Below are 16243 nucleotides of genomic sequence, written 5' to 3'. Positions count from 1 at the left end.
CCTCTCCCTCTCCCTCTCCCTCACCCTCCTCCCTCTCCCCCACCCCCCTCCGGTCAACAGCTCAAGTGATTTTGTGGCACATTTTACATGGCATCTCTACAAGACTCAAAATATGCTCCCAAAGAAGCCCCAAGATAACTTGTGGATGTTGTGATATCTGAAAGATCAATCAGGGATGTATCCAGACTACGCCTGCTCTGAAGGATAGTGTACAATGACGTATCCCTCTGATTACAATATACAGGGTGGAGAAAATTTGTTGCGAAATTTTAACCCTGGATAGCTGATGCCGGTAGGAACCAAAATTACTAATGTTGTGTAGGTCGATAACGCGCCATTTTTAAACTATGGAAAGTTGGCACCACGCTCTCTGATTGGCCGTGGGATTGTCCTATTGCCGGTCGTTGGTTGACGGGCAGTGCTATGGTTGTCTGTTCATACATACAAACGTCCCTCGTCCCGTCGCGTCACTCCCAAACATGATACACACACGTATTGAATAGGTCTTACTGTTGTCACGTCACTCCCAAACATGATATGCATATGTATTGAATAGGTCTTACTGTTTGTCTTCGCCTCACATCAGAGGCATTCACACGTAAGTTTCTCTTCGGAGCGCACACGTCACTTTCGATTTAGTCATCAGTAAGCATGGCAGCACAGTATTCGTTTGAAGAACAGTGGGATGCGGTTTTTGTTTATGATCTATCCAATGGTAATGAGCATGAAGCTTGACGGTTCTATGAGGAATGGTATCAACCAAGACGCCACTCATACTTGCAAACATTTACGACAATTCATTGGTAACTTGTGAAACAGGCTCATTAGCATCATGGTGATGCTGGTGGAAGGCCTCAAACACGACATGATGGTGCATTGGAAGAGTCTGTTCTCGAGCACCTACAACAAGTACTCAAGCAGTTTGATACGACATGGAGATGACTAACTGGTTAGTCCGGGAGGTATTGAGGGATGATGGTCAGCATCCATTTAGCTTCCACCTTGTCCTAGACCTAAATCCTGTGATAGACTACGAACACAGGCTAGGGTTTTGCGGTGTTGTACTAGATCTTGACTTCCCCACCATTGCGTTCTTTACTGATGAGTGCACCTTCCATCAGGATGGCCTTTACAACACGCAAAATGTTCATTACCAGGCAAGGGGAAATCCTACATCACATATGTTCACGGACATCAGGAACAATTTTTGCTGAACATTTGGACAGGCATTGTGGGTGACCATCTGATTCGGCCAGTCCATCTACCTCCTTGACTTAATGGAGGAAATTACCATCACTTACTGCAAGAAACTCTACCTGGCCTGCTGGAAGATGTTCCCATGGACATACGGCGCTGCATGTGGTTGCAGCATGATAGGGCACCCACACAGAAGTCGTGCTGTGCACAGATATTTAAATGAACTCCTCAATGGATGGGTATTTGGCAGAGGTGCTCATGAGACATGGCCCCTGTGATCACCAGACACCACACCACTTGTCTTTTTCTTCTGGGGATTTTTCAAGGTTCTAGTTCACCCAACCGGATGTGAACCACCTAGAAACGAAGATATATTGCATTCAACATGCCGCCAATCACATCAAGGCAATGCCAGGAATATTTGAAAGAGTTCGACAAAACAGTTTTAGACATTATCAAGCTTGTCGCATCAGAGGATCGCCAGTTTGAGCACCTGCTTTAAGTAAACCATGTCCTAGCTACAAAAAAGTCCCTTTTCAGGGCTGACACAATTTGTAAAAGGCTTCCTGTACATGAACTAACAGCTATTAATGGGTTTGTTCCCAGTATGTCTTATCATGAAACTACAATTGATGTTGAGACCCTGGCAGATTCGCCCCCAGAATGGAAGGCTGGCATGCTACCACCAAGCATTCAGGCCACCTTGGATACCTCATTATCTCTGGCAGCCAAAGCATTTGTGGTCATGTATTGTCCAGAACATCAGGCAACATGTCAATCCCACAGTCAATCTGAGCGTGTTGCGCCAAGTTTACTTGCATAAAAATGATCTGTTGTCAACCTGCACAAGATTAGTAATTTTGGTTCCTACTGGCATCAGCTATCCAGTGTTAAAATTTCGTGACACAATTTTTCTCCGCCCTGTATATGCTGCAAGGAACTGTTGACAATGTCATGTTACAGATGCAACATGTTGCTGAGTCAGGAGACCATTTTGACCACATTCTAACTTTTGATCAGATCCTAATAAACATATTAGAACCACCATTATCATTTGTCTGATTGTTCCTCCCCTTTTTCTGTATTGACATCACATACTGACTGCTGACATTGCCATATTTTCACCTGGTGGCACAAAATGGAACCGTTACTTTTGAGCATTCTCCATGAAGACACCAATTAATTAACATCCTACAATGTTTCAGCATCCTACGATGTATGCAGCCCAAATTTAGGCACTTGGAACATCAGTGTAATTATAGCCACTTGGTGTGTCTTGTAATGACCAGTTGCCATTAAAGCAGGATGCTGTTTGCACATTTTGATGTTCAGTAAATTCAGAATCAAGTCTGTGCTGTATTGCAGATGTACTATACGAGATTTATGATTATTCTTCAGCTGGCGTTTTTATCAACAGTTCATGGTTATTGTATTATTACAGTGTAACAATTATGGTGACTTCTGTCAGTGTCTTGCAATTAATTTCACATTGTGGAGCATGTGCTATGTCCATATCTCCATTCAAAACAGCCTGAACAGACCTATTATTCTCCGTGAGTTCTGAGAGTAAGTAAATCATACTTCAGCATATATTTTGGGTAAATGATTAATGCAGTTCTTGATATTCATCAAGATTACTTGATAGAAATTGGTGGTGATACAAATTCAGAACACAAAGTGGATTATGATGATGATAATGGTGACACCAGAGGAATGGAGAAAGTAGTCATATCACCATGATTCATGCTTTTATAGTGTGGGTAAATTTTTCAAATGGAGAGATGCACAACCAATAACCAACGTTGCTACAAGACAATATAAAATTGCGTAGCAGAATGCTGGGATGTGACTTATTGGTATTGTGTTGAGTAGGAATCCAAACACTGAACAAGTAATTGGGTATACTTTTCACTCAATATTGTAGATGAGATTCAATAGTCATCAAATAAAATTTTAATAATATAAAAATTTACAAAAACTTACCTTTCATGCATCATATTGATGTTTCTGAGATGAAAGCTTTTATAGGCTAGCTTTTATTCACAGCAGTCTCCAAATCTGCCATCAAACACGCTGATAATGCTCTAGTAGTAGCTGGAACGTGATGCAATATTTTTCACAGTGCTATAAGGAACGGCTTATGATCATGATTACAAATCTTTGATTTAAGAATAGAGAGAAGAAGGAAAGCAATAAAGTTGAGCCAACTACCATAGTGTCGAACATTTTGACTACTGTATTTAAAACTGTCAGCAGTGTTACTATCCAGGCTGTACTGTGTGTGTTGATAAAATGCTTGTGCACTTCCGTCAACACTGTGTGAATAGTTTGTGGATCTACCTGCCGAGATAACTGCTGAACTGTGGAGTAAAGATTAAGTGTATGACAGATACCAGGACCAAGTAATTATATGATACCTACATAGAGACCTCTAAAAACATTGGTAAATAACACCAAAATTGATTTGTCCTTGAAGTTTTCCAAAAATTCTGTTTCTTGTTCTTGGTTGTTTATGAAATACTGGCATAGCATAAAAATAATAATAAAAAGTTTTTCTTCTAGTATTTTGAGAAACATAGGGAAGTATTTATTTGGAACGTTACTTGCATATTTTTTGGATTTCCTTCTTCATTATTAATATTCAATTACTTCACTTCCATGCGAATGAAAACACATGTTGTAACTAGTTGAGTTAAAAAAAAGTTGAGAGAATATTTAGTTAATCAGCTCTTAACTTCTGGAAACTGACAACACCATTCTACTAGTTGTTTCAAAATTGTATTCCATGTATAGTTATCAAAACACTCGAAACTGCCTAGATACTATGCCAAACAAAACTATATACAACACAGTTCAAAGAGAATCAGAAGTTACAATCAGAATAGAAGGAAAATGTTGAAGCATCCAGGCCGTCCTGTGTTTGCAATCTTTCAGGCCCAATGTGATGGACATACTGGGTACCTGGAAGGCATCACCTTTCCATTCTGGGGAAAAGTATGTGACTGCAGCTGGATTGATAGGACTCAGATACTATAGGGGTAGCTCATGCACCAGCTGACATCCTTGGCACACAGTACAGTATCCCAGCTTGCATTGTTTCTGATGGGTGTCACTGTGGCTATTGATACACTTATCCGATTCAGTCAGTGGTGTTATGGACTATCTAAAAATGTCCTTTCAGACAGTGTTTCTATTTGTGCAATGTTTCACATAAGTTGCAGTGCCAAAAGCAGTGTTAGGTTGAAGCCATGTGTAAATGTGCCATTCACACTCATTCCTCAGTATGCAAATTGGTTATTTTGCTGTTTTTGTCCGACATTGATTCTTGTGTATGAACAATCATTATCTACCCAATTGACAATCATACTAGATTCCCAATAAAAATATTGGAGCTTGCACAAGTTCTTGACTCACTAGGAATCAAACAGCAAAAAATTCTGATTTACGTGGTGAAATAAATCTTTGATGGTCATGCCAATTTTTTTCCAAAGATGAAAGTGTGTACAAAACAAAAGGCACTTACAAAGCTATTATGATGGAAGAACACCACCAAAAAAATTATATCCTATTATGTATACTCATTATATATCTTAATTGAATCTGAAATACCTTGAACTTGACATTTTTAAATTAAGAACATAACTGATACTTTTTTGGTATATTTAATAAAATGGTGTAGAATATTAACTTGTAGCATCATGTTTTAAAAAGACTGAAGCACTTGAAAGTGAATGATTGTGATTCTTATCTAGAAATTCCAAATCAAAACAGCAGTGAATATGTTTAATCATTATTGAATTTCCTCTTGGTTAGATTCGTTTTAAACTTTTACCTCTTCAGTTCTTTGCTTCTCGTGGCATGTAATTTTAAATCACTAACATTTACTGAATATTTCATTTCTTATGCACACTTGTATGACTTGTGGCCTACAGTCGTTAATTTCTGGAAAGTGAAATAAGGTTTCTATGTCTCGTATTTATGAGTATTTAACATTCTTCTCCTCAATTTTCAGACTGATTGAAAGTGCTAGTGGGAGCTGCAGCATTTCATGTGAAGAAACTTATCACCATGGACTGGTCAAGGATGAATCGGAGGTAGGCAGAGAGAAGTCAACACATGAGTTTGATACTCATACAGAAGAATTAACTGTAAATGAGGATAGCTCATTTGTCACCAGATATGATTGTGGTATGAGGGTAAAGGAATTTGGTGTGTATAGTTGTAATTACTGCCTACAGAGCTTTACTTCAAAATACAGGCTGATAATGCACGTATTTATGCACATTGATGGCACACAGCCACCTTTGTATGTTTGTAAGTGGTGTGGTGAGGTATTTCACAGCAATGTCAGCTTGAAAAAACATTGGAGAATGAGTGACAATTATATAATCTTAACTGCCGGCAATCATGAGAAATATGGCTGTAGTGATGAGCCCCAAAGCAGTACCTCCTCGGACAGTGAGCCAGAAGTTTCTGTCACAGAACAAAATGAACAGTCTTCATATAAGGAAACTTGGAAAGCTTCAAACAACTCGTCTAATTACATATGTAACACACACATCACAAACGATGCAGAGAAAACAAGTGAATATGGAACACCATCTACAGCTATTGATGTCAGTGCCCAAGCAGCTGTGCTTAGTACAAACAGAACCCACAAATGTGATATTTGTGGCAAATCTTTTTCTAGGTCACGTAATCTGAAGACACACGCATTACTTCACACTGGAGAGAAACCTCACAAATGTGGTATTTGTGGCAAATCTTTTGTTGTGTTGGATACTCTCAAGAAACACGCATTAATCCACACTGGAAAGAAACCTCACAAATGTGATACTTGTGGCAAATCTTTTGCTATGTCAGCTGATCTCAAGAAACATTTATTCATACACATCGGAAAAAGATGTCACAAATGTGATGTTTGTGGCAAATCTTTTTTTATGTCGGGTGATCTCAAGAAACATACATTCATACACACCGGAGAAAGACCTCACAAATGTGATATTTGTGGCAAGTCTTTTGCTCTGTCCGGTAATCTCAAGAAGCATGCATTCGTACACAATGGAAAAAGACCTCACAGATGTGAAACTTGTGGCAAATCTTTTGCTATGTCAGGTGACCTCAAGAAACACATATTCATACACACCGGAAAAAGACCTCACAAATGTGATGATTGTGGCAAGTCTTTTGTTAGGTCAGGTGATCTCCAGAAACATGCATCCACACACAATGGAAAAAGACCTCACAAATGTGATATTTGTGGCAAATCTTTTGCTAGGTCAGGTAATCTCAAGCAACACGTATTCATACACACCGGAAAGACACCCCACAAGTGTGATATTTGTGGCAAATCTTTTGCTAGGTCAGGTAATCTTAAGCAACACGTATTCACACACATCGGAAAAACACCTCACAAATGTGATATTTGTGGCAAATCTTTTGATGGATCAGGTGATCTCAAGTTACATGCATTAACACACACTGGAACGTAAACTCACAAGTGTGAAGTCTGTGACAAAACTTAACACCGAGTTGGGTAGTCTCAAGTGTTATGCATTGGTACACTCTGGGAAAACTCCACAAAATTGTAGTATTTGAGGCAAATCTCTTACACAGCTGGCTTATCTCAAGTGATGTGTTGTTACACTGGAAACTGACCTCACAAATATGATTGCTGTAGCAAATATTTTGCTGTGTTGGGTATTCTCAAGGCACTTGCATTACTTCATATAAGAAAGAGGGCACAAATAAGTGTTACTTGAAGCAAACAGGTGTCTACCATAGGTGCCCTCAATTCCCACAAAATATGGACATTGCAGGGAGACAATAAATTTGTGATACCTTTGAAATAACATTAAAATATCCAGAATTGTGAAAAACTGGGTAATAATGTGTACCACACATTGGTCATAAATAATGTTACAATATATAAATCCTTGTATGCAGTTTGAGCTGACTCCTACAAAAAAAGTGAATCAAATGTGTTTTTCATTAATGCAGCTATTTTTCCTATTTAACTGCACATGGAGGTTGCGAATTGTGTCAAATCCCTTACATATGTCACTAATCATAAATATCATGCTGTATTCGGTACAGGGCCAAGAAAGTGTGATGATTTGCTGGTTATTATACGGAAGATAGTCATGTGCTACAGTCAGCTCTGCATTATAGGCACAGCAACAGCATAAATACAGAGTGATTCTAACTATTGCCACCTAGAATAACCATGAAAGTATGATGGTAGCTGAAAATTTTGTGGGACAAATGTTGCATGGGACAGCAGAGGCCATAATATGACATAGGGTTTTTGTCCCTAGATGGGGTCCCTTCAGAAATATGAATGTCAACTATGTTTTTTTTTTAGTGGGGTGCTGTAGTTTGATACTTATTTTCTGTTAGAGGCTATTGAGATGAATCCAGTGATGTGCAACAGTAAGATCTTTGAAGGTCAGAAAGTTGGCATGAACATCCGTTCACAGGAGGTGTTAGAAGTGATGGCCATTGGTATCAGTGCAGTGATGCAATCTTCTTATCATGGATTGAGTGGTATTCCTTATTACATCAGCACTTATATAAGCATGTGCTCTTCTGACAATTCTCTGGCGCTTATCTTCAGGTCATGTTGGAATGTCTTTATAAAGTGTCTCTTATGAATCCCCACAAGAAAAAAATCCAGAGCCGTCAAGTTTGGTGAATGAGCCAGCTACGACACATCTCCACCATGTCCAGACCAATGATTTGGAATTGTCTCTGCAATTCATTTCTAGCCATCAGCAAAAAATGTTCTGGACACCCATCATGCTGATACCACATTCTGCTCCTCGTTTCTAGAGGTACTTTTTCCAGTAACTGAACTAATGTTTCTTGCAGGAATGTGGTATACTTCCTACTATTAAGATTTCTTTTGGTGAGATAGGGAACTATAATTCTGTCCTCCAGAATTCCACACCATCCATTCACCAACCACGGTTTTTGGTGTGCAACTTGCTGCAGCTAACATGTATTTTCAGTTGCTCAGTAATGCATGTTATGCAAATTAACATTTCCGTAGTTCATGAATATAGCCTCGTCAGTAAATAAAATCAAATTAATACAGGTTTCATCTCTGAATCTGAAGTTGAGCCCATTGGCAGATTCAATGTGATGCATACAATCTGTCCTAGTTCAATCTTGGTGGAGACTGATACAGTAAGGATGATATTTATGGTGATTCAGAATATGAACAACACTACTCTGGCTCATGCCAGATTCTCTTGCAATTTGACGAGAACTAACACAAGCATCTCGAACCACAGTTGCTAGAGTACCAAATTCTGTTTCCTTATTAGTGTCTTTCCTTTCCTGGATATGTTTCCGATAAATTAAACATCCAGTTGTTCTCAATTTATCATACACATATTTAAATGTATGCCATGTAGAGAGAGTATGTTGAGGATATCTTTTAGCATAAAATTCTCTAGCTCTCACTGAATTTCATTGCCGTTCTACATAACTGAGAAGCATATCGACTTGTTCTTCGAAACAATACAGCATTCACATTTGCATGATTTGATGATACTAGTCTTAGCATTCGTATTAATGTTGTATTGTGAAACTGTCGAATGGTGTTTACATGTCAATGCTCTGTAAGAATATGAGTGAAGATAGATGTAACAGAACTTGAATACCGTATTTGCCTCTATTGGTTGCGGTAGAGAGATCGATCTTTTGGTCCTGTCTGTATATTTATATATAATATTGCATGAATAAAGGCTGGGCGAGTGTAAAGCTATCGTTAAAAATGCACGCTGCACGATTTGTTATGATGTGGTCGGTCATCATAATAATAACATGCTTCTGAATACAATTAAAATATAACAGCGATACCTGTTTAGTGTTATTGGAAATAATATGAAGTAAATTAATGAGTAAAGTAGCCGATCCTATAAGAAGAGGTAAAATTGGCATATTGAGGTTTTTTGCTTTATATCGATGAAGCCGATGATACGGCGTCATTTTTTTTTTACTCTTAGAAATAAACAAGTAAAGAAGTGCTAATTGTGGGTAGTGAAAAAATATAGGGGTAAGTTTTAATGAACTATGGTATACAATTAGAGTAACAAAAGGACATTTAGCTACACGAAATCATGGATAACGAAGTGTGGTCATGAAATTGAGTACACCTACAGGGCTGTCAATTCCGAGATAAATCTATACGCATCTCACGAGGGACCCGGTATTGAGACCACTAATTTTTTAATTATATCATGGAGAGCGGGCTCCAATTTATGAAAAGGAGAAAAACTGTATCATTATCATTGACTGTTGGTGTCAAGCAACTGAAACTGTTCATCAAAGGGTTTCGATGGAACTTGGGAGTTAGGGTTCACGCACTCACATATACTCCATATCAGAGTGTGAATGAGTGATGAATGCGAAATAAAACTGTGAACAAAGTTACATTAAATAAAACAGAAGAAACAACACAGTTTGGTCGTATTTGTTATTATTCCATGAACTGTAACATTTCTTATCGTTGTATGAAGTCTTTATAGAAGTTTTGGGGACCCGGTCAAGACAGGGTAGTTCGTAGATCCTAACTACAGCAGTTATTCCGGAATCAGGCGCTACCGTGACCGTTGTGTGTTGTCAATGACTTAAGGTTACCATATCTCATGCTCTAAGATCAACGCGCCTTTCCACTTGGTATAACGGTGCCTCACGGCAACAACGACAACGCTGACGAAGAAGGAAGATACGGTAGAGCACGTTAGATGTATATGCTGTATTCAGCGAATATTTACTATTTGCATGATATACAAGAGATAATTTTCAGAGCACTTGCTTCGATAAGTACCCATGTGATAAGGAATACCACTCAATCCATGATAAGAAGAATGCAACACTGCATTGATACACTTTGAACACTTTCTGTAAATGAACTTTATGCCACCTTTTTGACCTTCATTGACCTTCAAAGACCTTACTGTTGCACATCATTGAATTTGACTCTATAGCCACTAATCAGAAGATAAGTACCAAACTGTGGAACCCCATTTTAAAAAAAAAAAAAAAAAAAAAAAAAAAAAAAAAAAAAAAAAAAAAAAAAAAGACGTCATAATATGGCCCATGTTGTCATAATATTATGATCATCTGCTAAAGAATATGTTGATCCACCTTTGGAGCACTATACATCAACAATTTTACATGATGTATACTTGACAATTTGTTGATAGGTTTTGAAAGTATGTTGCACCATATGGCATTACATAGTTGACTCAATTACTGTACAGCGTGAGATGGCTCAGTGGTTACCACAGTGGACTCACTTTCAGGAGGACAACTGTTCAAACCTGCATCTGGCCATCCTCATTTTGGTGTTCATGATTACCCTAAATCGCTTTATTCAAATGCCAGGATGGTTCCTTTGAAGTGCCATGACGAACTTCTTTCCCCATCCTTCCCTAATCTGATAAGACTGATGGCCTTGCTGTTTGCTCTCCTCCCACAAATCAACCAACCAACACGTCAATCAGCCAGTTCCTGTACATTTCTGTCTGTTCTTTGTGGATACAGGATACAGACCTTCTGCTTGATAGCATTCTAGGTGTATTCTATCTGGTTTACATCAGGTAAATTGTGTGCCTCAGACATTGGTGGTAATTACCATGCTCCCCAGAACAGTGTGGAGTAACTTTGGTCATGCTACATGGACAGTTATCCTGCTGGAAGATGCTTTCACCATGGAAGAGCACATCAAGCATGAAGGAAGTTAGGCAGTGGCAATAATGGTCAAGTAGTGTGCAGCTGTCATGACACATTTGATAACTACCATGTGTCCCAAGGGAGCCCAGGTGAATGCCCCCATAGGATAATGGTCCCTCCATCTTCTACCATTCATCTAGAGTATGGCATATCGGGGCGCAACTGCTGACCTGTTATAACAGAAAATCTCACTAATCCTTCCAGGTGACATTTACATTGACCTACATTCCAGTCTCACTGACCTCTTGCTCAGTGCAGTTGCGATTAGAAATTATGATGGATCATTATGGGGACATGCAGTGGTCATTTGGTGTGGTACCTCATGTTCAACAATGTGCACTAAATGGTTCTGTTCCAAATCATGTGTGCCTGCACCAGCATTGTTTTCTGTCATTAGATAAGTCACATAGCACGCAAAACTCTGATCTCCACATTTCATAATGAGGTGTAGATGTTCTGCACCATTTCATTGCGTTGTGGATTTTGCACCCTTCAGCCACTTTCTAGAGATGTTCACAACAGTCACATACATACAACAAGCTTCACCACTTTTGAGATGCTTGTTCCCTGTTGCCAGACCAGAACAAATTGCCCTTTGTTAAAGTCACATATGTCATTGGATTTACATTTTTGCAACCCATGTCATTGGTAGAATACTTCCTCATTGATTTGTGCTCTGCTTATATTCTTATACTCTCCTTGCTATCTCATGTGCCTGCAACATATGGCATTAAGTCTCCTGGTGGACACTGTGCATAATGTCTTTGCCCATCAGTGCATCTTCATATAAGTGAGTCAGTAATATGTGTAGTCTATCAAATTCATAATGCTTGGTTGCCCTTTACACCAAAGCACAATAACTATTTTTTTGTGAAATTCTTTTTGTGTTTCACAAAGCTCTGAACAGATTCAGAAATAATGTAGGTAAACATCATGCACCAAAGCTCTTAATTACATGTTCACTGTTAAATACTGTGTAAGCATGCACAAAATTAAATTGGTAAGCAAACATTTAATGTTACAGTGAAACACCAAAATCTGGAGAATGTCGACTTTCACCGGTGAATGTCAGCACTCACATAGTTACTTAGTGTATGTCCGAAGTATTTGCTAAAGACCCTTATTTCTGACTTACACCAGTAAATGTTGACATTACCATGCACTAATGGTGAATGTTGAACACGTTGAAGATTTATATTTTCTTTTCCGTAATTCAGCCACTATAAAGTATCACAAGGGTGACATAACATTTTTGCCTCTCTTTCTGGAAGGAATGACCAAGAATTTAAAATACGCAGTACATTCTACATGAGAAAAGAAAATAATAGTTATAAAAAATTACTTATTTATGTGATTCAAATCTTATTTATTGCAAAAACTTAAACCATTATGACACTTTGAATTGCATGAGTCCCTTGCTTTTACAACTGCATTTATTTGTGGAACACTTCCTTTTGCCATGCCAGCGTGTATAGCCTTGTCCCCCACTTCTCTCAGCAACAGTTCTTGAAAAGAAATCTCATCTACGGAAAGTAACTTTTCTTTACAAATTACGAACTGATTACGTGTGTAAAGCTGCTTGAGTGTACCATTTTTATTTGCCAGTTTATAGAAATCGAAGTCTACTATTCCAACAACAACTGCTAACACATTTCGGCTATCTGTACGACCACGGTCAACATCAGGGACTTGTATCCGTACATTATCGCCAATTTGAGCAGGAGGACATAGTATATATGCCACTGTGTTTCATTTGACATTGTTTGCATAAATTTAAATACAACATTACAACTTCATATGTAATATTTTTGTATTTAACATGCAACTCTTTAAGCATAATTGTTCGTCCTCCATGGCCTATTCTGATGTGAGTTTCATATAGTATACTGTACAATTCTTCATTGGTAACGTAATACTGTATGTTTGTTTCCTCTGGTTTTAAAGGTACAATTAACTTCTCTTCATCATTGATTTTTAACACATCAAAACATTTTAATTGTCTGTAATCCAAAGGTGTGTTGCATTTAATTTTAGCAGTAACCACTTCAGAAAGTATTTTAGAATACTTTTCTTGAGAAATATAAAAACAATTGTCTTTTTGTTCACCCATAATTAATGCATTTAACTTTTCATGAAAAAGATCACAATTTATTGCAGTATCCATTTAGTATAAATTAGGGTACTGGAAAAAAATTAAGAAAATGTTGCTCGCATTAATCAAAGCTTGCATAAGACTGGCAAAGCTGATTGACTCTGAGCAGAACAAAGGATTTGGCGGGAGAGAGTCGGGTCACTTGTTCTTTTACTCTTCTGTTTTGGACCTCCACTAGAGCATATCTGTGATTGTCGACACACGTTGGAGAGGGTCCGAATGTACAACAATGTAATGAAATATTCGATCTTTCACTGATGTATTTGGTATCTGTTGACATTCTCTGGTGTAAGTTGACATTATCCAATTTCGGTCATTCACGGTAACACATATGCAAAAACAACACTTGGGAGAGCTTAAAATGTGATTACTAATTGCATAAATTTAATATAAATGAGTAATTTTATTGTAATAAATAAATACATCAAATGAGCATTCTTTTTGATTGTTTCTTGTGTTAAAAATATTTTTGCAATTGATATTTTTCTTAATTTCTGCAAATAAACAAATTATTTTTGGAGTTCTGTACTTATGCCTTGTTTTTAATTTCAAAACAATTATTTTTATTTTTTATTTCCTACCTATTTATTATTGATTAAAGTGGTTTAATATGTCTCATCATACTTTTAATAACTCGAGGTAGTTGTTGTTAACTTTTGGCATTGTTCAGTTTTGCTTCACTTTAGGTATGAGACTTTGTAGCAGTGTGATCACATTTTCATCCCTGTTTCTCTTGATAGGATGTCCACCACTGCTGTGTAGATTATTGGTGGTTAGTAACCTCCATGTACATTTGCATTAAATTTTATTTTCCAATGAAAGTAAATCACAACCAGGCTTCAGGACAGGTCCCATCTTTAATTGCATATGAATTTATACTACTAAATTTTGCAACTATGTTGTATATTATGAATGTCCAGGAAAAACCATATAATCTATAGTAAAACATTAAACAAGGTATCACAATATGTACAAAATATCCACATGTGTCAGCTAAAGATGGCTAATAGTGTTTCTCTGGTACATAACATGTAAACAGGAAATGAATGTCATACTCCGTGGTTGTGTGGAAAACCACTCAAAGAATTAAATCTATAGAAACACAATAGACACCCATAAATAAATGAGTGTAAATGCACGTAATGAAATCATAACCTAAGCTAATCATGACTGATCAACAGATTGTGCAAGAACTGGATCCAGAAGTGCAGAAAATGGAGCATAGTGTTCAAAAGAGAATGATGGTGTGTGGTACAAAGCAGCTGATGTGTTTATTTCCTAAATCTACCTCTAAGGGATGCAAGTGGTGCCCGGGAACCCACTAACAGACTGACTGTCATACTGCCCGAGAGAAGAATGAAAGGTACATCTGTTCTATGGCTCCATGTGACCAGTCACAGCTCTCTGATTGATTGCTGGCGTTTATTCTAGAAGCTTTTCCTAACCAGCGTTGCTTCTCTGAAGTGTCACCCCTTCAACATTCTCACTGTAAAAATAGTATGCACGTGAACAAGGCATGGACTACTGACAATATAGAATGGTAACTGGTACAGAACCAGCCCGTCTGGCCAAGGCTCTGCAGTGAAATGTAGTTCATCCATATAAAGAGCTAAAGTTTGAAAAATTAGAATTATGATTAAAATAAATCTTTTTCCCAATGTGTCAATCCACCATGCACACTTCACTCCTGCTCTGTAGCGGCAGGTTACTGATCTCAAAAAATGTATTTGTTGAATGATGGAAAATGTGCCTTTGCACAGCCGGCATTTGCCAAGGGGTGCTATGATCGAATGGGAGTAACAGAAAAATTTCTGAATGTAATAAAAGAAGTGGACAGGGATATAAAGCTAGAAAGAATTTTGATGTTACACATAATAGCACAATAATTTAGAGTTTTACTTGGCTGATTTTGGCTATTGTAGAAAAATATGTGGCCAGCTAAAATGGTGGACTGATGGAGTGGTGTGGTGGTGCAGAGACAACAGGTTTGCTCCCCGTGTACTTAGCCAACAGGAACAGAATGAGGGATGCATCAACATGGCAGTGGCTGGACTGGTGAAATGGTGATGCCTAGTGGAATGATGGAATATTGTAGTTGGGAATGACAGCATTGGGGCAACCGAAGATGGTTACCAGTTGTGTAGGTCTAGCCTTGCAGATCATAAGAGATTGTAACACTCCATCAAAGGGGTGCATCAGCTGAGGGTGATGTATTTCAATACAAAAGGAGGTTTAGCTCAGTACTATTGCTAATGTTCATTACTTTCCCTATAATCTCTGTAGTTTGTGGTAAGAAATTTAAAGTGTCAAAGTTAATGAAAGATAATTATAAACTGATTATGTATTCATAATAAACTGATATCATTAAGATGACGGTAATACTAGTACTGTTTTATTATATTTTTATTCATAAGCTCCACAGTGAGACTAATACTGTTTAATCCTAAGTCATTGGTTTGGTCCTTAACCAAGTAGAATATAATGCTCTCTAACATTACAAAATATGCAAAAGGACAAAATTATACAATGGAAACAGTTCCAAAATGCCCTTAAGTATGATATTTACGCAACATCTGCTGTTCAAGCATAGCCGGTTTTGGTGATATGAATAGTTCTCAATATCCTCGATTACATATGATCATATAACCATTCTGACAACTACAGTTATTGGAAGAGAGATGACACTGGGGACAACCATTCTATGCAGGCATTCCAACATATTCCACTTGGTGATGTGTGGTGGCATGCTCAAGGGTAACTTAACCATGTTCCCAAGGTAGTAATTCATCAGTGGTTTGCAGAAGATCAGTCTTTGATTTATTTGGTAGTGTAGGAAAACTGTCAATTGGTGCCAGCACAAATATAGCAGAAAAGGTTAAAAGCTGTTATGTGTGCAAGTTAAATGACCAGATAACCTAGTTGTGCATGTTCTACATCATAAAGGTGCGATTCCAAACACAGCCGCAGACTGCACCGACCGGCTGCAGGCAGCACCATTGGTTGCCATTGTTTGCAATGTGAAGCGTGCAGAACACGGCGGCAGTGTCGTCTGCCACCTTGTACCTGCTTTGGTGGCACACCACACATCCGGTCAGGAACCAGTAGTGCCACTGCTGCCGAGCCTCATAGCAACCGGAGACTGCTTTTACT

General features: G+C 38.1%; 1 protein-coding gene across 1 annotated transcript; it reads left to right on the top strand.

Annotated features, from left to right (window-relative positions):
* The first annotated feature begins 5162 nt into the window (after positions 1–5162).
* LOC124719827 (zinc finger protein 724-like) lies at positions 5163–7139 on the top strand. The gene has a single exon (XM_047245015.1). The coding sequence runs from the start codon at positions 5163–5165 to the stop codon at positions 6687–6689; it is 1527 nt and encodes a 508-aa protein (XP_047100971.1). The 3' UTR covers positions 6690–7139.
* The last annotated feature ends 9104 nt before the right edge of the window (positions 7140–16243 follow it).

This window comes from Schistocerca piceifrons, chromosome 11 (assembly GCF_021461385.2).
Source record: "Schistocerca piceifrons isolate TAMUIC-IGC-003096 chromosome 11, iqSchPice1.1, whole genome shotgun sequence".
Lineage (NCBI taxonomy): Eukaryota > Metazoa > Arthropoda > Insecta > Orthoptera > Acrididae > Schistocerca > Schistocerca piceifrons.
The sequence above is the reverse complement of the archived record's forward strand: the minus strand, read 5'-3'. Positions and strand labels throughout refer to the sequence as shown.

Excerpts from the sequence above, each read along its gene's own strand:
- LOC124719827 (XM_047245015.1), top strand. The coding sequence starts at position 5,163 with ATGTCTCGTATTTATGAGTATTTAACATTCTTCTCCTCAATTTTCAGA.